Source organism: Gadus macrocephalus, chromosome 5 (assembly GCF_031168955.1).
Source record: "Gadus macrocephalus chromosome 5, ASM3116895v1".
Lineage (NCBI taxonomy): Eukaryota > Metazoa > Chordata > Actinopteri > Gadiformes > Gadidae > Gadus > Gadus macrocephalus.
Window position 1 is genome coordinate 5,218,321 of NC_082386.1, and position 26,852 is coordinate 5,245,172.

General features: G+C 44.1%; 1 protein-coding gene across 1 annotated transcript; it reads right to left on the bottom strand.

Moving 5' to 3' along the window:
* Positions 1-23,262: 23,262 nt before the first annotated feature.
* Positions 23,263-24,162, bottom strand: LOC132457480 (cyclic pyranopterin monophosphate synthase-like). The gene is given in 2 exon segments (XM_060051743.1): positions 23,263-23,665; positions 23,667-24,162. Coding segments are annotated over 2 exon segments (777 nt in total). The 5' UTR covers positions 24,056-24,162; the 3' UTR covers positions 23,263-23,277.
* Between the last annotated feature and the right edge of the window lie 2,690 nt (positions 24,163-26,852).

The following is a 26,852-nucleotide window of genomic DNA, read 5'->3' on the forward strand; positions in this document are numbered from 1 at the left end:
CTTCAGGTTGATGTGAAAGTGGAAGAACCAGAGACGTCGCAGAACCCGACAAAGTCGTTTGTGATTCATAATATCGTCTGGAGGCGCACACAATATGTTATATGATATAGATATCTATGTATATGATATTATTTAGATATAGAGCTCCAGGACTGTAACGCAAGTGTTGTACACTTCCTTGTTATTTGGATAACCGTTCTGCTGTTGGTGTGATGGCGCATAACACGTCGGACTCTCGTATCTGGTATTTCTACAACGAGACTCGTATTGGGGGTTATCTCAGCCAAGGTTGAGAATGAATTGGGGGGGAAGGAACTTTGGCTTTGACTCCCTCAAGAACATGAACCACGACATGGAGGAGAAAGGGATTGTTGGCGGCGAATGTCTCCCGCTTGAGCCCCGCTGAGGGACCACCGCCGGAGGCGGAGGTGCATAAGCGCTGCCCGGCAAAGATCCCTTTCTGGTGAGTTTGTTGGCGTGCTAACTCACACCAACAGCAGAACGGTTATCCAAATAACAAGGAAGTGTACAACACTTGCGTTACAGTCCTGGAGCTCTATATCTAAATAATATCATATAATACATAGATATCTATATCATATAACATATTGTGTGCGCCTCCAGACGATATTATGAATCACAAACGACTTTGTCGGGTTCTGCGACGTCTCTGGTTCTTCCACTTTCACATCAACCTGAAGTCGACTGAACCGCGCGCTGCCTGCGGCCGGCTGCCCGCTGCCGGGCGATGGTGCCTCGCGGCAACCGGCGGCATGTCGCAGTTCATGTACTTCAGCGAGTCAAACCAAAGTTCCTTTCCCCCAATTCCTTCTCAACCATGGGTTAGATAACCCCCACGACAGTCTCGTTGTGGAAACACAAGACACGTCAAAGAACCGACAAGAAACACTTGCGTTACAGTGTGTGTATTCACACACACACATGTGGCGCTCGCACGGTCGAGTCTCATTGGCGGGCCAACGTCTCTGGGCGGGCCAGGCAGAGTAAGGGGAGGAGCTGAGATTCCTCATGACGTCATGAGCACAGATTTCCAAATCAGCGCGCTTGAGCCTCCGTTTTTTCAAAGGCGAGCAGAACAGCTAGTGCTCGTTTTACACCAAACGCAAGTTTTAGCCACTGGGGGACCATAGGCAGGCTAGGGGAACTCATATTTATGTTAGAAAACCTCATAAATTGAGATTTTCATGTCATGGGACCTTTAAAAAAATAAAATAAAAATTATATATATATTTTTATATATATCGTCAACTAAACGAGAGGTCGCAATGAATGCGCAATTGCGCTACCGTGAGGGGGGGAGTGAATGACAAAGCTTTGTTGATTTGCAGGTGGCTAATCCCAGTAGGAGTTAAATCTTTAACTGGCATCTGGCATCAGGAAGTAGCCTAGATGCTGCCATTGGCAGGAGGCGGGACATGCCAGTGAGCCGCCAATCAGCAGCATCCACCGTTGACAGCCAAATGCACGAACGAATACTGAGCGAGAAGGGTTTACAGCATTAAAGTTCGTTTTTTTTTACAGAGTGTCACAAAAAATGTCAGCGCAGCGTTAGCGTCTCCGGAGGGGGGAGGGGGTGAATTAAAAAGTTTGCGGGAGATGGGCCAAAATGGATCTTTTGATACAAAAGGTTGCCGACCCCTGGGCTAGGAGGTCGAGGGGTGGGGCGATGACGTCATGGTTTGCGGTTTCAGTCGGTTTCAGGCGTCCACACGAAACCAAAACGAAACCGGATAGATTTGAAACCACCTCCGAGGGTGGTTTCAGAAGTTTGCGGTTTCGGTCAGCGGATTCGCCGGCTTCGTGTGGACGGAAGGCCGAACCGTACAAGACCTTTGCGGTTTCGCCATGAAATCGGCTTTGTGTGGACGGGGCCTAAATCTCTGCTGATCAACACTATGAATGATGGAAACACACCAGACACACCATGTGAAGTTTTCTAACCCGATTATTGTTATTTATATCCGAGATTATTTAATCTAACCCGATCTAAGATCTACCATGCACCCAAACACGGCGGCGTTTGGGTTTCCTACCTCGGACTCCTAAATCCAGCGCAGCCACAGCGCGTTAGGCGCTTTGAACAATTTTTGTGACACACAATGATCAAGCGTCAAGTTAGGCACGTTACACGCGTTATCCAACGCGAGTAACGCGTTTGGTGTGGCCGTAGCATTAGAGCCTACCAACCGGCTTTGAATGGCTATGAGCTACGTACAGACACATATGATAGACATTCGTAGGGCGTAAGATCATTGCCACGCAAAGTATGGAATTTACCAAAACGTACTTATACTTAGGAATGCGTGTAAATTTAAGCACAGCTCTGGCCATGCTTACGAACAGAATCGTAAGCAAGGAAGCCATTAATCATGTGTCAATTCTAGAGATACGAGCGGCCCAGGTGTTCGAGAAACCCAGACGCTCAAGGCCACAAAAACAAGTGTAATTCCCGAGCGGTAGAATAGCGATATAAAAGAGCAACTTTCGGCGTTAAACTCTTTCATTACCAAGAACGATGTCTCTGCCCTGCTACCAACAGGCTTTGATGCACGTCTCAAACATGAAAAAATGAATGTGTGGTTCCCAGACCTCATCTCAATGTAGATTGAGATGAGGTCTGGCATTAGCCATGCTAGAGCATAGATAGGATAGGGGAACTCATCTTAATGTTAGAAAACCTCAGAATGCGAGATTATCATGCCATAGGATCTATAAAGTCCCATAAAGCCTGTGGGCCTGACCGAATCAGAAGTGAGATGCTTAAACATAGCACAACTGCATTGCATATTGCAATGCTCAAATTTTTCAACCTTGTTCTGTCTTTTTACATAATTCACACATTCATACCAACAGGCCACATATGTCCTTGCCAATTAGAGAGGCTTCTTTCTCATCCTAGGGAGGGATCGTGAGCCTAGGGAGGCGTCCAGCTCATACAGGAAGCCATTCATCATGTCAATTCTAGAGATACGAGCGGCCCAGGTGTTCGAGAAACCCAGACGCTCAAGACCATGTTACGTATTTTAAGTACATAAGCTGCTCCCACATAGCCATGAGGAAGCAGGATCGAACACACAAGCTGCATTACCCTCACATAGCCACTAGGAAGCAGGATCGAACACTTAAGCTGCAATAACTACTCCAGCCACAGATGGCAGCACTTTTAGACAGGGGCGGAGCCATTACGTCACCACGCCCACTTCACATAGGCCACGCCCACTCGACGGAAAAAAGCGCGTGTTTGAGTTGGAGAAGACAGAGACCATAGGTAACCGCGGAGAGAACCGGGCTTATGGTGCGTTTGACTATTCTCTGCGAACCGACTCGGATCTCGGATCTGATGCCACGCCCACACTTCAAGCATTTTATTATTTCGCTCGGTCGTTGGAGGAAAACATGGACGCCACCCGGAAAGCTGTTGTTGCGGTAGCATTGGCAGAGGACCAGGCGATCCAATATAAGTAGGCTATAGGCCATAGTCAAGTCAAGTTTATTTATATAGCACATTTAAAACAACAGTAGTTGACCAAAGTGCTGTACACAAATACAATATATTTGTGTACATAGGCAGAGATACGGACGCAGTAAGGTATTGCAGTAATACGAGTGATTGAAATTACCATTTAAAGCACCAAAGTGGTCCAAGCACAATGAAAACAGTTCATACTTCAAGTCACAATGGGCGCAGCCATCTTGAATTCTGTCTCGGAATTTCGCTCGGTCACCACTGAGTTCAACCGAGATGGCGAGATCGCCGTCCGAGGAAAAGGGGTGTGTTTGTGCGTGTCGCTAGGCAACGTCCTCGGATCTCCGAGACGGATGGATATTTAAACGCACCATTAAGCCCGGGGCTTGAAGCTCACGATATTGTCCCTCACACGCGTTACCCGGGGATTCCACCGGACGCGTTACGGCAACGTTACGGCTACGCCACGTCTTGGCCGCGACTTTAGGCGGCTGCTTGCTTCAGCGTTGGTGTTACGTTGTTGCGCAAAATTTACTCAAAGCAATTCATGCTCCCTTTTATGCGGCGCGTGTTGCCAAGCAATTTACCGGCAGAACAGTAGGTGGAGTAATATGTGGAGTAAAGTTTTTCGTTGAAGACGACCTCGAGAATGACGTCTTTGTCTGTGGGAGTCGTTGGTTTGTTTATGTGCCAGATCATGTGGTAGGTGGCGGTATGAAAACAGGAAATGTGATACTCCAGACAGGAAGTAGTAACCAGACCAGCAGACCAATCACAGCCTTGCAGGCTGCGCGGCTCGCGTAAAAGCTTACGTAAAAAATTACGCAAGTCTAGAAAAATCGCCCGACGCACGCAAGACGTGAGAAGTCGCGCAAGGGGCGCGCAAGGGCCTCTTGCGCTTGCGCTTACGCTTACGTAACTGAGCATAAAACGGCCTTTTGCCCTGCTTGCATTTCCACCGGGCTCGTTTCAGCAACGGCTTGCGGCAAAAATAGAAATGATACGGAATGATAGCGCTGCGGCACGGCGAGCCGCTCCTGGGACGTTGCTGAGACGTTCCGCAGCCGCGCCCGGTGGAAATGGTCTCATTGATTAGAGTGGAACCTATCTGCTGCGGTGACCGCGGCCAAGACGTCCGGTGGAATCAAGCCTTAAGATACAATTCCCTCCCTTAGGCTTCATAGTTACCATACCAAAACATGCCTACTTCAACAAATAAAGTGAGTTAAAAGCGACCAAGGATTGGACCACTTTCTTCCAGAAATAACGCAAGAGCAAAGAAAACAAGTGTAATTCCCGCACATAGCCACAAGAGGTCAGCACCAAGCCACAAACCAAGTTGCAATGCCAAGCATAGCCGCAAGTACTTCATGAAAGGTTAGAATTTCAAATTGAGTGGCCAGAGCGACATGTACTTCAAGCTACAATGCCAATGGGATTCAGACAGTCATTTGGACGTAGAGTGGCTGTGATAATTGACTGTTTCAAAGTTTTTATTGAGAGGCCCTCTAATTTACTTGCCCAAGCACAGACATGGTTGAACTACAAGCATCACCATACTGTAACATTTCTGATTGGTGTTGCACTCCAAGGCTATGTCACTTACATATCTTGTGCCTAGGGGATGTCAATGATAAACAGATCACAATAGAGGAGTGGCCTTAAAAACCTGTTGCCTGGGGATGTTGTCCTAGCAGACCGTGGGTTTAATATTGGTGATAGTGTTGGATTTTACTGTGCTTCTCTACAGATACCTGCATTCACCAAAGGGAAAAAAAAGCTGTCAGCGTACGAGGTGGCAGAAACTAGAAAAATAGCGAATTTGCGTTTCTATGTCTTATAGGCTTCGCCTTTTAAGGCTATCGCTATTGGGTTTTCCCTAGGCGCGAGCCGTAGCACTGAAAATTTGTAATCCAAGGCCGTTTCTCAATTCGCGTACTTGTGCGTGCTCGTGTGCTCGTGAAACGTCATCAGTCGTTGCCCGAGCACTGTTCCAATTCGAAGCACGCATCAAGCGAGTACTGTCGTAAAACCCGGAAGTGTTCTTGATGCGTGCTTGATCCAGGCCCCCAGGATAGGCGCATACTTCCGCAATCCACCAGTGCCCAGAGGCCAAGCCTGGTATTGCAGCTGTTTAAGATGGCTGTGGACGGGGGTCCGTCATTCCAGAAGTAGATATCGCCGTCCACTCCAATACAAGTGGGGAACAGGATTGTGTCTCCGCAAAAAATGTTTGGATATCAATCACAGGGTCATAATTATATTTCTACCCTGTTCTAAAAAAATGTAAGTTTTTTCTTTTCAAAATGCCTCCTCAAGCGTTTTATTGGCCGTTTCTCAATCCCTAGCACGCGTACTACGGACTCGATGACTTGCAAGCACGTAGGCTACTTGGCAAGTCCGTACTTCAAGCACAGACTTGCGAGCACACGAGTACGTACCTGCAATTGGAACAGCAGCGGACTCGATGACGTCACCACCTCTGCTCATCCGTTAACTGTACTACGGCCTCATTTAGGCATATACTACTACTGAACAATATAAACAAATGATATAAAACAAAATCCCAGCCTCTTTCATTTTCAAATAGTATGTAAATATTCTGAATGAATAAAAATTTAAAAGATATGCGAGTCCAGTCATGTGTATAAGCTATACACACACGACTTTATATATATATACATATTTATATATTTATTATTATTATATTATATATTATGTAAATATATCTATAAGTTAACAGTAACTTAAGCTACAGTTGTGCGTCTTCTCCATATTGTCCGCCATCGTACTGCTGCGAGTGCGAAATGCATCCCGGGATTTATAGCGATTGCAAGCACACACGAGCCACCTCCGATGCATGCTTGGTGAAACCATAGACATCTTAGACGGAGCATCGAATGCTACCGCCTACTGGCACTGACGAGACGCGGGGCCGCCATCTTGGAGTGGTCATCCGCTCCACTCAGTGTAATCCGTTTGGCTGGAGCAATGAACTGTCAGTGCATTTAATTAATCATACCTCACTGAATACCACTGATTTTCATGCGTTTTTTTGTCATACATGTAGCTATGATAAAGGCCACATGGTTTGGCGTGTTTTATTATTCAATACTAATTATACCAATGGTACGGTAATGTTAAATCTTGCTTGTGAAAAGTAATCCCCCGATTCCTATTATGGATTGTCCGCCGATTTGAGCAGGAATACGCTGAACAACAGCCCGGCATCCTGTTTCTGCTGCTGTTGCTGCTCCCGGTTGACCACTCCAAGATGGCGGCCGTATTTCTCGCGTCCCAGCAGCCGATGGCCGTTTCTCAATTTGCGTACTTGTGCGTGCTCGTGTGCTCGTGGACTCGTGGACTCGTGAAACGTCATCAGTCGTTGCCCGAGCACTGTTCCAATTTGAAGCACGCATCAAGCGAGTACTGTCGTAAAACCCGGAAGTGTTCTTGATGCGTGCTCGATCTCGCCGTTTCACCGAGCATGCATCGGAGGTGGCTCGTGTGTGCTTGCAATCGCTATAAATCCCAGGATGCATTTCGCACTCGCAGCAGTACGATGGCGGACAATATGGAGAAGACGCACAACTGTAGCTTAAGTTACTGTGAACTTATATATATATTTACATAATATATAATATAATAATAATATATAAATATATATATAAAGTCGTGTGTGTATAGCTCATACACGTGACAGGACACGCATATCTTTTCGATTTTTATTCATTCAGAATATTTACATAGTATTTGAAAATGAAAGAGGCTGGGATTTTGTTTTATATCATTTGTTTATATTGTTCAGTAGTATATGCCTAAATGAGGCCGTAGCACAGTTAACGGACGAGCAGAGGTGGTGACGTCATCGAGTCCGCTGCTGTTCCAATTGCAGGTGCGTACTCGCGTGCTCGCAAGTCTGTGCTTGAAGTACGGACTTGCCAAGTACGTGCTTGCAAGTCATCGAGTCCGTAGTACGCGTGCTAGGAATTGAGAAACGGCTAATGCTCCGTCTATCTATCGCCGTTTCTCAATTCGCGTACTTGTGCGTGCTCGTGGACTCGTGAAACGTCATCAGTCGTTGCCCGAGCACTGTTCCAATTCGAAGCACGCATCAAGCGAGTACTGTCGTAAAACCCGGAAGTGTTCTTGATGCGTGCTCGATCTCGCCGTTTCACCGAGCATGCATCGGAGGTGGCTCGTGTGTGCTTGCAATCGCTATAAATCCCAGGATGCATTTCGCACTCGCAGCAGTACGATGGCGGACAATATGGAGAAGACGCACAACTGTAGCTTAAGTTACTCTTAACTTATAGATATATTTATATAATATAATAATAATAATAATATAAGATTATATATATATATATATATATATAAAGTTGTGTGTGTATAGCTCATACACATGACAGGACACGCATATCTTTTCAAGTTTTCAAGGAATTGAGAAACGGCCGGTGTTCAGCATGGGCCGTTTCTCAATTCCTAGCACGCGTACTACGGACTCGATGACTTGCAAGCACGTACTTGGCAAGTCCGTACTTCAAGCACAGACTTGCGAGTACGTACCTGCAATTGGAACAGCAGCGGACTCGATGACGTCACCACCTCTGCTCGTCCGTTAACTGTGCTACGGCCTCATTTAGGCATATACTACTACTGAACAATATAAACAAATGATATAAAACAAAATCCCAGCCTCTTTCATTTTCAAATAGTATATAAATATTCTGAATAAATAAAAATTGAAAAGATATGCGTGTCCTGTCATGTGTATAAGCTATACACACACGACTTTATATATATATTTATATATTATTATTATATTATATATTATATAAATATATATATAAGTTAAGAGTAACTTAAGCTACAGTTGTGCGTCTTCTCCATATTGTCCGCCATCGTACTGCTGCGAGTGCGAAATGCATCCTGGGATTTATAGCGATTGCAAGCACACACGAGCCACCTCCGATGCATGCTCGGTGAAACCTTTATTATGTCCATGGGTGAAACGTTGAGATCGAGCACGCATCAAGAACACTTCCGGGTTTTACGACAGTACTCGCTTGATGCGTGGGGACTCTCTAAATCGACGCCACTTCGACCTGGGCGGGACTTTACGTCCTACGTCACTCGCTATGGGTGTGCATGTGTGCGCGTAGCAGTCACTCGCGATGGGTGTGCATGTGAGAAAGGTTTTGGCTTTTAGTGTCTATGGGTTGGTAATAACGGTTCTGATGATTTTTCTGATGGAAAAGTGGTCTTTTATTTCCATAATCTTTGTTCAGTGAACGCATAAACCCGTTTGTTAGTTAGCAGTTAAACAAAATGCGATCTCTTTGTTTACAGTTACCAACGACCAACGTTTAAAGACTGATGATTGGGGGTTCGATTCCCTAGTGATGCAAGGTTTTTTCTTTCATTTTGGACTGCACACACATCGCGAGTGAAGGATACTCGCACAATGTACACACATCACTGTCTTTACAATTTCTAGGCAACCGAAGTTTGAAGATTGTCAAGTGGTTAACTTTTGAACTAAGACCTGATGGGTTAGTGGTCAGAGAACAACTCATTGATGCGGGGAGAAGGGGTTCGATTCCTTAATGAAGCTAGCTTTTTTCTGCTCACAAAACATCAACAAGTCAGCAGTGTGGTACAGGGTGATCATTTCTGATATACAGTACAAAGGCTGAAACTATTAGCCAGGAGTGGGAAAGATGCAGACGCAGACGTGGGAAGCAATAAGACACACCAACACTCAGTTGCCTGTTGCAAAGTGGTTCAGAGTTTAATAGAAATAGTTAGGGTTAGCTGGTATGGCGTTATCTGGTATGGCTACTCTAATGTTAGCTTAGTTCGTGTTGTTTCGTCATGTCATTTGTTGAAATATAGCCTATCATCACAGACTGTAGGAATGTCACCCACCCTCCATCGCGTACGACACTGACGCTCGTAATCCAGTGTAGTGCAAGGGAGTTCGTGCACAGATCCCTGAGACAAACGGCTACGCGCACACATGCACACCCATAGCGAGTGACGTAGGACGTAAAGTCCCGCCCAGGTCGAAGTGGCGTCGATTTATGCCGCTTTTCCACCGCACATGTAGCTCGACTCGACACGACTCGACACGACACGACTCGCAGCACGGGTGCTTTTCCACCGCAAATAGTACCTCCTGGACGTGGGCGGGGTCGGCTGTGCGAAAGGGCCGTGACGTATTTTTTGTGTACGCGACGCAAACAACACATACGCAACCCACACATGGACAGAACCCACATAACAACAATGGAGGACATCGATCGCATTACTATTATTAGCTGGCATGTTGAAGAAGTTGGAGAAGTGGAACATGTTGGCTGCGGCGCTGCTATGGATGTTACCAGCATGGTTGCCATGTCGCTCTCGTGACTTCGTCACACTCTCTGGCCAATCAGTCGCCGGCCGTCTGCCGACGTCACCTTTTAGCATCGGCTCAGCTCGCTTGGAACCTAGAGCGAGTAGGTACTAGAAAAAGCAGCCACTTCAGGTACCAGATACCATGGTACCGCGGTGGAAACGCAAAAAATGCGAGCTGAGTCGAGTCGTGTCGAGTCGTGTCGAGCTGGTACCATGCAGTGGAAAAGCGGCATTAGAGAGTCCCGGGCTGTTTCCCAAAGTGAAGGTTACAGCCTTGCTAGGACGCGTCCTTGCTAGTCGCGTCCTATGGAGATGAGACTAGAGTGCTAGCTCGAGTGCTTCCTAGCGTTTGTAACGTCTGACTTTGGGAACGACTTGGTAGTGTGGAAGCGCTTCCGCTTCCGCTTTTTAATACTGCGTGTCCGCTTGTAAACACATGTGCGCTTATGAATAAAACATGGCAGCAATCAAGCTGATCGATATTTATTTGACTTTTGTCTGTTATGAATGCGGTCATGTCTCCTTCGCATGGAGCCTCTTTGGGGAAGTCACAAAAGCTTTGTTGTGGTTGATCGAATTGTCTTTATTAAAAAACTATAAAACTAAGTGAAATTGTCTGAGAACTTAATTCATGCATCACATTTACAGTACGGTTGATTACTATTATGCAGGGGGAAAAAGACAAAGAAAGAGATGCTAAACGTGTATTTATTTGGATATATGATCTGATTCATTCATATATGCCTACAATCTACCAGTGCTTTGAACACATAAGCATATCATATAAAATACAATTATATACGTTCATTAAAAATTACAAACATTGCAAATGATCGGTTGTGCATTCATTTTACAACATTGGATAGTGGCACTATCCCTTCCACCGGCAAACAAATGTTTGTGCGCCACCCTAAGGTGCACAAAAGCCTCCGTTTGCTGGGCTGACCCTAAAAAAAACGTAAAACATAAATAGGTATACATAAATAATGTAATCTTGTGAGCGAGTAAATTGACATTGGTGACAGTGGTGTTTAACACCAGCTACGTCCATGCAAAATATAGCAACGTATCATTAAGTTGCAAAAACGTTTGAAAAGTGGCACAGGCCTTTAGGCTTGATTATTTGCATTAACATGATGAATCTATAAAAAGCAATACGGCACAAAATATTTCTGAAAACTAATATAACTTCACTTCGTTTGAACGTGTACTTCTCTGCCATTTTCAAGAACCCGCCCAGTGAACGCAGAGGATTGTGGGTAGTTTTGGCTCGTCTAGGATGCAGCGATGCATCCTTGAAAAATCTCGGAATTCTCAAAAACGAAGGACCCGAAAAGGGGGCGTATTTCGAGTGTCCTCAACATTGGAACAGTGCTTGTCGGCGTTCAATGACGTAGCGTCCTTAAAAGGGCGTCCTTAAGTTACTCTTAACATATATATATTTATATAATATATAATATAATAATAATAATAATAATATAAGATAATATATAAATATGTATACATATAAAGTCGTGTGTGTATAGCCAGAGAATGTCTAATATGAGGAGAACTGGCACTCGCGGGTTAGTTCCGGTTTTCTGGACTGGTTGCAGTAATAATCTTTGACCACGCGGGGCGCTCGTAGGCGAGTCCAGAATGAATGGGAGCCAACGGGGTTTTATCCTCAGAATCCACTTTTCTCACGATGTAATTTTTTGTCAAGTAATTTGAAAGTTGCTATCAAAGGGTGGGGCTAAGATAATAAACTCAGCTGAATATTGCATTTTTTAAGGTCACGTATCTGTTCTAAAAAGGCGTTAAAAACATGCAATGACGTCACACACTGTAATACTGTCAGAGGTACTGCTTTACGGCAGTTTCTAAAGCACTTCCCTTTTCCCGCAACGATAACACCAGCTGTTGGAGGTAAGGCTTTTTTTTGCTTGATACCCTGGTTACAGAGTTTTAGTGAGCTAATGTAAAAAGAAAAAAAAGCACAAATGTTTTACATATGTATGTTACTTACAGAGAGTGTTTTTTCTAATCCTCACTAGTTTTAGTAACGATTATGAGCCATTTCTTTCTCCTAAAATAGAAACCTGGATTAGAATCATAATTTTAAGACTGCATCAATTTAGTTTACATCAGTAAACAATCTGCTAGAGAGCAGTGTTCTGTTCTCCTCATGCCTCTTCCTTTCTTGATCTCTACAGTCGGACCTTGATGCTGTGACAACGGACAAGTCTTCTTCCTCTGTCCTTTTCCCCTGCCTCTGTTCAGTATGTTCAGTGTTGTTAAATCCTTTCTCTTTTTTTTTTATTAGTTACTGTTCTTATTGTGTTCTTGTTAGTGTGATGTTTGAATAAACTTGCCTGTTGCAATGTTGGTATAATGTTTGTATCATTACTGTTATACAACTGTTACTGTTTCAATGTGACCCAGACCATATTTCTCATTTAACAAACATGTGTAGCTTATAATGTGTTGCATCGCAGAGCAATTATATTCAATGGCTTAAAACAAACCCATCTGTAAAGATCAGTGAATGCATAGAAATCAATGACAAGTGGTGTAGATGGTTTTCCCTCTGTGCAAGGTCATTAGCCCAAGTCCTACAAAAAAATAAAGACTGTAATAGCAGATGTTGAAGTTGTTAAATCGTTAACTAACCATTTGTATGGAACAATCGGTTAAGGTGAGTTAAGTGCTTGAGTCTCGACACTTTAGAGAATGTCTGGCGCGCAACTTGAATAAGCCATGTGCGATATTTCCCGGGCTCCACCGCAACTTTCCTTACCAGGTGAAGCCTCAGGTAGACTAGGACCATTCATACAGGAGCAAGCAAGAACGTTACCTTTTTCTGTCCTTGGGAAACGAAAAGACGGACAATCCGTTTCCACTGTAAGTGCAGTTTATCATTGCACATTTACGAGGCATTTCTTTTTTAAACTATCTTTATTTTCGAAAAATAGACAATGACAGAATAAATGATATTGAGCGGTATATTGACTGTATTATTTAAGGTGGTCATACCGTACCTACCATGTATATAACACATTGAACATTGAACACAAGAAATGGAAGAAATTCCATTTATGCCCATGTACTTTCACCATACATACTATCTAAAAAATAAAAGGGCCTGCAGGAAAATATAAATACAGAACGCAAAAATTGAGTTAACACGTTTCTGATTGCTCTTCAGCTTCAGATGCCGTAAGAGGGGTCTCTGGTCGTAATCAGTCGCAAGTCCGTCCCTGACCAATCAGCATTCATTAACAGAATGCTAGCGTGTATGGCCAACAACGGCCCAAACTGTAAGAAATCGAAAGGACATAAGTACTCACTCATTTGAACCTCTATATTGAACTTGCGGAATCTACAATAAAATTTGCGATATTTCAACGACAAGCAGGTGAAAGAGGCATAATTAGCCGTCTAGCCCCATAGACTCCCATTCAATCTGGACTCGCCCGCGATCACCCCCAGTGGATGTCTCATGGAACTACAACCAAAATCGGTTCAATGGGGCGTATAGGGAGTGCCCAGGCTCTTCGTAGACGGGCTCTGCTTAGACTATTGCGAGCAAACTCACGCTGCGTCGCAAAAATATTTGCTTTGTAGTGAACGCACAGTAAGCCACTTCCTTTCGTTTGCATGTCACCATGTGGGCCACTGCTGTGGCTTTCAAACACGCATTCTTCCCGATAATGCTATTCACGGTAAGTTCTCTTCTTGGTTATGTTATTCACGCTAAGTTCAAATTTTATATATAAATATCAGTGTGGATTATTTATTAAAAAGCCACAATACTATGGTCCTTGGAACCCTAAACAGTGTCACATCCAACTTCCTTACATAAATTCAAATTTTCAAGTCTAAGAAAATGTGTTTGATCTAAACTATATCTTCAGAATTAATTAACATTGAGTGCAGATTCATAAGAAAATATATATTCTGAAAAGAAACTATGCATCTATGATTTCATTGGAATATTTGGCATTTGGTTAAAAATTATGACTAATAAAGCATTAATCTATAAAAGCGGTTGATTCAAACCGCTTAATGTCAGAATTGGATACATTCAGAGCATGGGGAATATATATGCTCAATATTGATCTGCCTGCAATCGGGCCTTCATCTATTATTTTTTATATTCATGTTTAATTTACTTTTTTACGTCTCTCTGTCTGGTGACTCCGGTCTGGCTTCGAATAAAATAAGACAATGATCCGAGAGTTCTTTGTCATAGACAATTTCCACATTGCGAATAGCCACATTCCAGGTGAGGACCAGGTCCAGTGTGTGTCCCCCTGGATAACGTGTTCCCCCTTGGGTATGTTGATTCAGACCCCAACTATCCAACAGGTCATAAAACGTTTGGCAAGAGGGATCCTCGGGGTTGTCCATGTGGATATTGAAATCACCTGTGATGATGACGTGGTCATACCCCTCCTCTTTCAAAATGCGCAGCAGCTCTTGGAAGTGGCGTACAAACTCACCAAAATTTGCCTTTATTTTTTTGGGAGAAATGTACAAGTTGACCAGGACGACGGGAACTTCCCACTTGTCGTTTTCCAGGACCATGGCCACAATATCAAACGCTGGTTTGAAAATTGGGCTAAAACATATTCTTTCCTGTTCTTTTTCCTTTTTTTCATCCTTGTATTGGATGGCCACGCCGCCATATACTGTGCCCTCCACGCCGCGGACGGGCTCATCCTGTCCGGCCTCATGGTGGAACTTAAAGGTAGAGGGACTAGCGGCCGAGAGCACCGTCTTGTAATTTGAAGGGTTTAACCAGGTCTCCGTGGTGCAAAGGAAGTCTAATTTGTTGTTTTCGATGATTGCTAGTACCTCATCAATGTGTTTGGACATGGACCTGACATTGAGAAGCGCACCGCGCAAATAGCCTTCCCCGTCGCTACTCTCCTCGTCGCTCTTGACGTCGGTAGTGCTGTCCTCCTCGCTCTCGCTCTCGCTCCCCAAGCTGCTGACAGTGGTGCCGCTTTCGCTCTCGTCGCCGAAGCACTTTCTGCGTTTTACATGATCCTTCTGGCTGGGACGTGCGGACGAGTGAGGCTCACCTGTCGTGAAAGAAAAAATATATATATTTATTTTATATTATATATATTATTTTTTGTATGCTTATCTGTACTATAAGTACAAGTTATGTACGATTTCAATCATTTCAATTTCATTATTACCAAAATCGCTGAATTTGCTTGTTTCATGTTCAATTGGAGCGGCAAACCGTGAGGTGCGGCAGAGGTAGGGGAGACCATGGGACAGTTGTAACACTTTTTGCATTTTTTAGCAATAAATCAAAAACCATTTACACTGGAATAACCAATTTGTTATATTATAAACTTCAATCTGTCATCTACTGAAACATGGTATTTAAGTGGTTTTATGAAAATATGTACAGGTTGCAAAATTGATTTTAATACAGTCTCACCCACTGTTACAACCATCCCAGTGTATAGGGATGGTTGTAACACATGTCAGGGACGGTTGTAAAATGTCCAAAATATATGTAATTAGTCAATCATATACTCAATATTACTTACATTTCATGTTATTGTTATTATTAATTATTATATTTATTAGTAATGATTAATGATTATTAATGTATTGTATTTATTTGTAATGATTACCTTTTCTTTTCATACTACATGACAAAAAACAACTCTGGGATGTGTTTGGCCCTGGCTCTTCTTCTTGTAAAATCGATACAGGGTCACATGGCAAATGCCATATGATTTGGCCACTGACCTTACTGACTTTCCCTGTGTAATATCATTGGAAGCCCTCTCCAGCAAAGGAAATGGGACTCCCCTGTTTGTCTTCCTCTTTCTGATGTTTGGCATGCTTTAATGTTAACTCAGGATTCAGATTCAAAAGCTGTGATGCACATGAAACATTTAAAGGCACCCAGTGCAACTTTATGTAAACATTCAATGAAAAATAAACATTCAATTTCTAGTCTTTTTTACACGTAGTAAGTTTCAATAACTCCATACCATTACATATCGACATTCAAGGAGCAAAGATGAGACGTCGTTGTGTGGTGAGAACTGATAGAAAATCGTAAACAACAACAATCGCCGGTGGGGAGAAGCCATTTTTCCATTGACTGGAAGCCTGCTTTATTTATTGTAGGTTACAAAAAATAAAGAAAATGGCGGCATTGTTGTTGTTATCGATTTTGTATCAGTTCTCACCACACAACGACGTCTCATCTTTGCTGCTTAAATGTCGTTATGTAATGGTATGGAGTTATTGAAACTTACTACGTGTAAAAAAGACTAGAAATTGAATGTTTATTTTTAAGCCTCGAAAGTTGCACTGGGTGCCTTTAAGACATAGGCTACCACGCAACAATGATCGACAAGGAACACATGGCAGGAACAAGGAAGTACAAAACACTAAACAGGAAGTAAACAATGGGAAACAGGATATGTATTATATGAATTAATATTATTAGTATTATTATTTGCAATGCACAGTGTACATTTTACTTTTAACTTGCACATTAATACCAACATCTGCATCTCTATACCTAACCCTAGCTAGTTTTTAAAATATAAATGAAACTTCGTTCGTCATACTGGGACGGTTGTAACAGGGCGTTACAACTGTCCCAGTATGACGAACCATGTTTTGATCTCATGTCAACTGGCTTGACTGCTAGTTTGACACTTGATAGCCATGTATATTTTTAGCTTACAAAACAGGGATTCTAATAATACTTGTTTGAATTCGTAGACATTTTATCTTTGGACAGCATCCAAAAAAGAACATCGGGAAGAAAAGTGTTTTTTTGACCTCAAAAACAGACTTTGCTTTATAGCGCCCCCTGTAGGTTTCAAATGCGACTCCCGTTTTCGCAAGTAAGGAGGGAAACTTTAAATGTGCACAAGCACAGTGAGTTTCGTCATCATAGCTGGTTTCTGATTGGAGGAATTCACAGTGTTACAACCGTCCCCTAACTGTCCCTGGTCTCCCCCTGGCTGCCTCACCACACTGTAAAAGCAAGAGGTGAGGCAGCCAGTACCTCCGCACTGAAGGAACTCAGAATGGACTTCATTTACAAGTAAAGGTGCATACACTGATGCAAATACTGCAGTAAATCCTTCTATTTGTATTGATGGAGTATGTTATTAATTAGCAATTGTGGAATTGCGATGGCAAATTAAGAACAAATGGAGCAAAATGGGCATTTTCTCTGAGCCGCTATAAATTTAACGTTCTTCCTTGGACAAATATTTACCCTAACTGTGTGTGCGTGTGTGTGTGTGTGTGTGTGTGTGTGTGTGTGTGTGTGTGTGTGTGTGTGTGTGTGTGCGCTTTGCATTCTGAGAATGAAATCGACCTTCCCTTTTAATTCTATGTTTTAGACCAGTTAAAACAAAGCCATTAGAGGAACTACATAGTCAGTGTGTGTGTGTGTGTGTGTGTGTGTGTGTGTGTGTGTGTGTGTGTGCAAGCGTGTGTATAGAATGTCGATATGGAACACAACCAGTAGTCAATGTGCAAGCTGCCAACTGAATGGTGAATTTAAGCTACTCTATTGGGTTCGTATATGATTATCTCTAAATCTGACTCTGAAAAAGTCCGGGCCTCACCGGCCAAAAATCTCACCGCACGTCACTGGCTGGTTCTGATTACTCTGGTTACCTTGATGATTGTTTGTCGCCTGGTTTGTCTGCTGGTTCATCAGTTCAATGGCCATTTCCTCCCTGAGAATGAACAATAGAAAGACGTGAATGTGTACAACAGGGTCATTTAATAAACCAAAGTTGCGATATCTCCTCCGGCTCCATAGCCTCTCTGTCAGGACAACCACTGCTGAATGATGGAAAATGTGTCACTGCGCCGCTGATTTGATCGCATGGCAGGATAGTTGCCACCGAAACCCAGTTTGTAACATTCATAATACTTCACTACACCACATAAGGTTCAACCTAAATGTGGATTTTGTGCTCAATTGGTCTGTACAACTTACACACATAAAAACAAAACAATAAAAAGATGTGTCCCCCTCCCGGCCCCGACTAGCCCCCCCCCCCCCCCCCCCGATTCACACTGGCTGTCTCGCTCAGTGTCCACAACCTTACCGTTTTTAAAGGCCTGTGTCTCACTTGGTATTGCTCTCTCTATAATAGCTCTGGTAGATGTAGGTTGAGTAGTTACGCAGGAATTTCTAGCCGTTATATATTTATGTATTTGTTGAATTACAAAATTACAATGTGATTTGAAGAATTTAATGCTTTTTAAGATTCAGTTACGTTTTATAGTTAGTCACTAAAGATTAAGCGTGGTTCATTTGTTTTACTACACATTTAAGTTTGTTTTACTACACATTTAAGCTATAATTATGCATCGGCAGAATTTGATAGGAAATGAAGGACATCCTTAATTCTGAAATCCTTTATATTGAAAATGATAAAAGATGGACCTCAAAAAAAAGAATAATTTAGAAAAAAGTTCTGTTGTCTGTAAAGCATTATCTGACGTTGCATCATTGGATTTGAGCAACATAATAACTTACTCTTTATACATTCCACTGGCTCCCACGTGGAATGTTCCTTCCAATTCAGATGAATCCATGTCTCTTACTTTTTCACTTTTTGCTGCTTGTTCTTCAGATTTAGGTTTGTTAGATTGAGCTCCATTTCCTGAGCCGCTATTCCCCTCAGTGAAGTTGTGGCAGAATTGAGCAAAACTGTCGAACAGAAGGCGAATGGGGCCACCGCTCGCAGATGTGGCAAACCCTGGTGCGCCAAACCCCATCCCGTCAGTCGGTGGTGATCTTTCGTTGTATCAAGAGCTTGATGAAAAAACAAAACAAGGAACCAACCTGCAGCTTCCGATGAAAATAAGCTTTTTGTGTATTTCCTCAACACAAATAACAGAGAACACAGGAGAAGACAAGGTTCACTCTGTAAGAGGGTCTGCGTGTGAGTGCTCTGGGTTCATGAGCAGTAACTTATATGACAAGAAATACAGAGGGGAGGGGGGAGCAGGTCTGCTCCCCCCTCCCCTCTGTATTTATTGTAAATACAGAGGGGAGGGGGGAGCCGGTCTGCTCCCTCCTCCCCTCTGTATTTATTGTAAATACAGAGGGGAGGGAGGAGCAGACCTGCTCCCTCCTCCCCTCTGTATTTATTGTAAATACAGAGGGGAGGGAGGAGCAGACCTGCTCCCCCCTCCCCTCTGTATTTATTGTAAATACAGATTTACAATAAAAAAGGAGCAGACCTGCTCCCCCCTCCCCTCTGTATTTATTGTAAATACAGATATTATTTATATTAAATACATGTATTTATTGTAAATACAGAGGGGTAGAATGGCGCGGTAAAAGTGCTAAACCGTACGGAATCCGTGCGGTTTGGCAGGAACAACGCCACATGTTGTTGTGTAGTGTGAATCACGGGACATTTGTTTGTCACGTGACTTTTGGCACTAATTTTTCCGCCTTGCTGATCCGTGCGCAAATGCATTCCGATCCACGCGCAGCTTTCGTGCTCCGTACTTGTAGAATTGTTTTGTGTACTTGAAGGATTTTTTTGTGTAAAACATACTGTATTTGTTTCTGAAGCAAAATGCATTAGTTTGTGAATGATGTTTTGTATTTGCAAACCACACTGAGCGTGTGTGTGAATAATTGTGCGTGAGTAAAACACGTTTTGTGTGCGTGTGAATCGTTATGCGTGAGCAAAACACGTTTTGCGTGTGTGCCTGGGTTTTGGCATGATTCTAACTCCATACCATACACCGGCGCCGCAGCGCAGCGGCGCGCATTTTACGCGCGTCAAAAGCCGCCCCTAGTACCAACAGGAGGCGGCGCGACGGCCGCGCTGCAGTATAAAATCAGGAAGTCACCTGTCAATCAACGGCAGCAAAGAGACAAAACGCTGTCAAGGAAAATGGATTAATTGCCTGATTCACGTCTTTGTTAGCACTCCGTAAAAGTAGTCCGGTAAGCGTGTCCGGTTGCTAAGCGACGGGACATGGGTGTTTATTAATGACGTGTTCGCGTATCGTAGAAAATTGTAAATGAGTAGGCTACTATTAGTACTTTTGCAGGCTGAACGTTAAAATACTTCTTAACTTAGAGAGACCACTCTCTCCCACCAGTCTTTGCTGCGGACTCGCTTCCAAATTCCTCTTGTTTGCGACGGAGCTGGGGGTAGATATAATTTGATCTGACGAGAAATTGACATAGCTGCGCTGTCCTCCTCCTTCTTAATTGAAGGAGCAGGCAGAGAAAAGCACTCTTCTCTGCCCACTCTTCTCTGCCTGTGCTTTCATTAAAATCAAATTTTAAATCCCCGATAGTGATAAGACATCCATTTTGTCGCCGCCGGTCCAGAGATGTGTCAGGTGTGCTCGAGAGACATAACGGACACTTTTGTTACTGCCATGTAGTAGGCCTACATTCGGATCACATTTTAGGAACAGATCTATGCCGCATAGAAATCTATGCGGATCAGATGTGCCATGTAAACGCGGCTACTGTCGCTGGGGCTGATCGAGGACTGCAGGTGGACGGGGCGTGCCACCCAACTTCGTCCCAGCCGTCGACGGGCCACTCTGTTCTTATCTTGTGTGCTGCCGCAGGGTCCAAGGGTCAGGATGCACAGACGTCAAACTTAGGCTGCTTTTTGAAAAATATGCTGACATGCACAGTACACATGTACACCATCGCTCAGTGTGCATAGGGATCAATGTAAGTTCAAGGTAAAGCTGTGACCTGGAAAAACGTGTTATGTAAATCAACATTTTATGTAAGTCTGACTTTGTATTATGTAAGGATTGGGTATATAAGGAGCAGGACGAGAATCATTCGGCAGTGTCTTTGCAAACTTCACTCGGCTTCGTGGTTGCTTGTTCGCGGGTAGCAATGAAGACTTCTGTCATACTTGATCCGGAGTCCTCGATTCCTCAAGCTATCTTAGTTTAGTTGAAGTGATAGAATTCGGTTATTTTCTACCACAACGTAGGTGATTTAAGTCATAAAACTAGGGGGGTCGCTAGCAATTGAAAACATTCAGGGCTGTAGCCCAGAAGTTAGAGTCCTTTTAAGACGGGGGTTCGGGGAGAAAATTCAGACTATCTGGCTGATGAACATGCAATTGTAATGTAGTTTGAGAAGGAAAGGAAAGGATTGTCATGTCTGACTCACGTCGGGGAAGGCCTACTGAGTAGGTTAATGTTTACGTTAAGGACAGGAAATTGCACACCAGAAGCCAAAATTAGACATTGGAATAGCCCAGGGCCGGTGTTTCAGTTCAAGTCGTAACCGTGTTAACTGGTGACCATCAGCCGAATGCGTCACTTGTTGTCGTGGCTACGCCAGCTGTTGGAAATCTGGAAAAGATTCGTAGCTGTCCTTGCGAATGCCTCTTTGATTTGTTTTCAATAAAATGTCCAAAACATATCCATCTCATTCGTATTTGGAGTCTAATTGGAGGAAACTTGTCACGTAGAACCATTTTAAGCCGAAATAAATGGAAAATTGGTGTTTGTATTTCAATAATAAATATGGATTCAAACTCATAAAATTTTGGGGGAAAAATATTTCAAGATGAGATTCCATTCCATTGTGCCGTTGAGCCAGAGACTTGATCAGCTGCAGTACTAAAAAACACAACTAGTCTTCTTCCTAAGAGCAGGAGGCAGCCAGATCAACTTGTGACCCGACTGTCCATGCTATTATAGACCATGGTATTTGTCTCGTTTACAAAAAGAAGAGGCCATTACACCAGTTATTCAAAACCTAATGTTGTGTTTCCCTCCACTGCCTATAACCCAGCCAAAAACACTGTTATGCGCTCTTTCGCTACCATTTCGGTCGCCTGATGTGGCGTAGTCTCTTGCTCTGGATCGTCTCTTAGCAAAGCAGCGAGCTCGAGAATCAATGTGACGCAAGGCAGTATCACTCTGAGACACAACGTTTATCAGATCAACAAAGCATACCTACAGATCGTCCAAGGGATGATAGGTCTATCGCCCCTGACTAGTTATTTCAGTAAAGTATACGAGCGAAGTGGCAATGGATAGAAATGGCCATGAGACTGTTCTGGTAATACCGACCTTACCAAAACATTACCCTATACTTGACTTCCCTAAATCCTTTAACAGATGACCTGACAGAACTTGTTTCTGTGGGGAAAGGGAAACTGGGGAAAGCAGCACCTCAGAGGTGCCTTCAACATCCTTACTGTAGGCTACTGACAGCGATATATTCTTGTTTCTCTTTCTTCTGACAAATGTACTTATTGGAAGTCGCTTTGGATAAAACCGTCTGCTAAACGCCCTGTAGTACCCACTCATAAAAGCGCTATATAAATGCAATAAGTCGTTTGTTCCAAAAGCATAGTCTTTCTCTGTTTGTTGAGATTTGTAATTTATCAATGTATTCGGACGATCTCTGCTTCTATATCTGAAAATATGCATATGTGTCATTCCCATGTCGTTTTATTAATGAATCCTTGTGAGTGATTGTGTCATATTCTTATTTTAACCGTGCCACTTTTCTGCTCAGGCTACTTTACTGAAATAACTAGTCAGGGGCGTTAGGCTTATAATCCCTTGGACGATCTGTAAGTATGCTTTGTTGATCTGAATAAACGTTGTGTCTCAAAGTGATACCGCCTTGCGTCACATTGCGTTGCTTAATGCAATTAAGATTAAACAATTGCATTGCTTAATCCGATCTAGCTGTCCCATGTAAACGCATTCATTTCTGAAATCGCTGCTTTGCTTACAGAGACATCCAGTGAAAGGGGACACATCAGGCGACCAAAATGATAGAATGAGCGCATTAGAGTGTTTTTGGCTAGTTTCAAGCAGTGGGGGGAAAGCAGCGCTGAAGCAAACATTTTTGGTCAGCCACCCAATTTCTTCCATGGAAATAAGAGAACAAGCAGGTTTGTATTAACTACTTGGTGACTATCTACAGCTCTGCCGCTGTTTTGCCTGATTCATATGTGTGCATTTGTTACAGGAATACAGAGAGATCCGCAGGAAGAAATATTTGGAAGGGATAGAACGATGAGAATCTACAGAGATGGCTTTCTGGAAATGATAAATTTTTTCTTCGATAGAAACATCATCGATATCGAAGAGCTGTTTGAGCTGTGGGACTATATCACAGATCATTATGGCGTAGAGGGCGACTTTGACAGACATTCCCTTGAATACGATCTTCTCATTGAAGCCATTATAGAATCAAAAAAATAGTGGGTCTTTCTCGAATTTAGCTTTGGAACTTATCGGTTGTTGACCAGAGAAGATTGTTAGTTGCCAGTATGTGCAACTATAATGTGCAAGTATAATGATAATTGCTTTTTAACAAACTGAAGATTTGTGTGTGACAATGACAAAGGTAGCCTACTTTAAATGTAAATATTTTGGAAGTCCCGCTTCCCGCCCGTCTTGTGGACCAGCTGCACCTCCGTGATGACGATGTCGTGGCTCACCGCCTTGCACATGTCGTACAGGGTCAGCGCCGCCACGGCCACCGCCGTCAGCGCCTCCATCTCCACGCCGGTGCGGCCCGTGGTGCGGCAGCTGGCGGTGACCACCACGGCGTGGCGCGCCGGGTCCAGCTCCAGGCCCACCGAGGCGTGGTCCAGGGGCAGCGGGTGGCAGAGGGGGATGAGCTCCGCCGTGCGCTTGGAGGCCATGACGCCTGCCAGCTGCGCCACGGCCAGCACGTCGCCCTTGGCCAGCTGGTTGTCCCGCAGCAGGCGGAAGGCGGCGGCGCCCAGGAGAATGGTGGCGCGTGGGCGCCTTCCCCCCCACGTCCACCATCGCGGCGCGGCCGTCCACGTCTGTGTGCGTCAGCCGGGCGGCGGTGGCGGCAGCGCCGCCCGCGTCCGCGCGGGCTGCTCCGGGGCTCTCGGCCTGGGGCGGGACCTGGGCTTGACCTTGGCGGGGGGCTGGAGGCGGGTCTGTGGTACAATCTGAGGCTGTGGTTGGAGGGGAGGGGGGCTTTGCTGTTCTGAAGTAGCATGCCGGAACCGGAATACCCCGGGGTACCGAGAGAGAGGCTGCGCGCGGCGTGGGAACCCGAGGTTTGTGCGTACCTGAGGCGGGCCGTGTCCGTGCCACTCGCAGGCCGTGGGCGTGCTTGAGAATGTGTGAAGGCGTTGTTGGGGGAGTTAGATACATGAGGGATATCGCTAGGGTTGGGCATCGTTTGAATTTGAACGATTCCGGTTCCGATTCCGATTCCTCGTTTCGATTCCGGTTCCTAACGATTCTCGATTCCGATTCTCTTAAGAGGCAGGGTCAAAAAAGTTTACATGTTTTAAATGAGCTAGCTAACCAGAGGTCTTTCTGGATGAAATAGTCTGAACTTCTCCATGAATTTGAATTCAATGACATTTTTATTTTTTATGAACTTCATTTTGAATTTCTCACAGGGCTGTTTTCAACTAGGTAGTATATAGATATCAAATCTATGAAATAAATATAAATGTTATGAATTTTCTTTACACAGAGGTACACTTTTCACAAGATAGTTTAATTCACTTTTGAAAACTTCCAATTTAGACATCCTGCAGGTACTTAAACATTGAACTGAGCTCCAACTGATGGGCTAACCTGGTGCAGATAATATCGAACAAACAAAGAGGAACAACTTGTACAACCTAGCCCAGATTAGCAGCAGGTACAGTATAAAATCAGAAACAGTTCTTGTTTAGGAAAATGATCATATCTGCCTTCTCGGGCAGTAGGCGTGAGCGTTCTGGACAGATAGTGTCTCCTGCAGTGGAGAACACACGTTCGCTGGGCGTAGATGAAGCTTGAACACATAAATATGAGAAAGCAAGATCTGCCAGCAAAGGATACGTTTTTCGTATCCTTGGTATTTGCATTTGAGTTGACCAACCGTTTACGTATTTGTTGCTTACCCGATAGTGCGGTGCTAGGGTGAGGGTCGGAGCCGGAGGTAGAGGCAGCGGAGGAAGTGGCAACGGAGGATGGCCGGCGCAGCGCGTCAAAGACGGGGCACTCAGTTATCTGTACACCATGACCCCGGAGATGTTTGATCATGTTGGTGGTACACCCGCCTTTGCACGATATAATTGTTTTGCAAATGTTGCACCGAGCCGACTTGTCATTTATTTTAGTGAAGTTAAGCCACACTTTCGAGCGCCGCCGCACCGTTTCCATGTTTACGCACGCACACACAGTTTGGCGGGTTCTCCGGAAGCTTCTTCTTCGTTAGTGTTCGGCGGCTTCTTCTTCCGGTCAGCGGACTGGGCATCGAAACTAGGAATCGAAATTTTAAAATTTGAACGATTCCGGGAGAACCGGAATGTTAGTCCCGGTTCCATTCGATGCTCGATGCCCAACCCTAGATATCGCTGGGGTCATAAGAAGGGGCGGGTGCTGATTTTTGAATACCGACGGCCCCTCCTTCATCAGCGACCCGGGATAAGCCGTCAAAGCCGTCTGGAAGGCACCAAAAACCGATTGGATCGGAGACTCTGGCGGGGAAACGGGCTACTGTCATGGGGCGGGGGAGGGGACGTGCGATGGGCAGGCCAGGAAGGGAAGCTCTCTTCACGGCCGGGGGGACTTTGCGCAGAAAGAGAGACCTCTGGGTAGCCGACCCTGTGAATACATGGCACAGTTCATCACTGTCAACTCCCAGGCAGTGGAGTGGCCTAGATCAGTGGTTCCCAACCTTTGGCGTCAGGTGAACCACTGAATTGTCATCAAGCCCTGGTGCAGAGCACCGTACATGCAAGCGGTCAAATGATAGATAAATACCATGGACATAATAAAGGATGGACCACGGACTGGAAAATGGCCGCCCATTCATTCCTATGCAAACTGCTCAGTGGCGCATGGTAACATACAGGAGCGATTTGCTTCCGCGGTATGTGGCCACAGGACACGTGACCTAGTCCATGACGTACCGGATGCAGAGATCTTCTTCTTCTTCTAGTTTAGTGGCGGATCATAGTTTTTCCCCATATACCGCGACCTACTGGACTACTACACAGGAGTTTGTGACAAGGACGTTGACAAGGACAAGGACGTTGGCAATTCATACTTTAAATCATACAAATAAATTCAAAGAAAAAACCAAACTAACGAAACAAAATAAACAAAATAAAACAAACTAACAAAAGAAATGAATAAATAAAAAATATATATATATATACTTAAGGTTAAATTCTTCTAATTAGGTTAGTATCTTTTAGCTAATTTATCAGCAATTTCATTGCCATATATTTAGGGATGGGAATTGATAAGAATTTCACGATTCCGATTCCGATTATCGATCCGATTCCTTATCGATTCTCTTATCGATTCTCATTGGGTGAGAAAATAAGTATAAATGTGTTTGTTTGCATTACATCTCTTTAATATCTGATCAGAAGTGCTTCTAGTATTAGGAAATTGTAAATTTTCAAATCCATTGGTCTAGACGAAAAAATATATCGCTTTTTAAGCCCAAATGCCATCATTATGTGCCATACAACTAAAAACACAGACTGAAAACAGCCAAGTAAGAGCTTGTGCCTTTTGGAATTCTAACAGTGCTCATTTGCATTCAACTTGTAACAAAATTAAACTGACATAAACAAAATGAAGCATTGATTAGACAGAGATATATTAGATGGGCCTACCTAATAAACCGTTGGAACACACAAGCCCGGAAACCATAGCAATGCCGGTAAACAAACCCCGAGAAGCCCAATCCCTATGAGAGCTCCCCACGCTACGGCCATCCGGAGGCGACAGAGCTGTTGGCCGTGATATTATATATACAATTATAATATAGTATATAATATATTATATACTGTGGCGAGCAGCGCGGGAAGGACGAGACGGGAGCCCAGGTTTAAATGGCGGCGCAACTCTCGTGCCTCAGTACACCGCACGACCCCGAGAGCTGCCTTTATTCAAACACACACCCATAACGGAAAACACGGCACACCTGACCGAC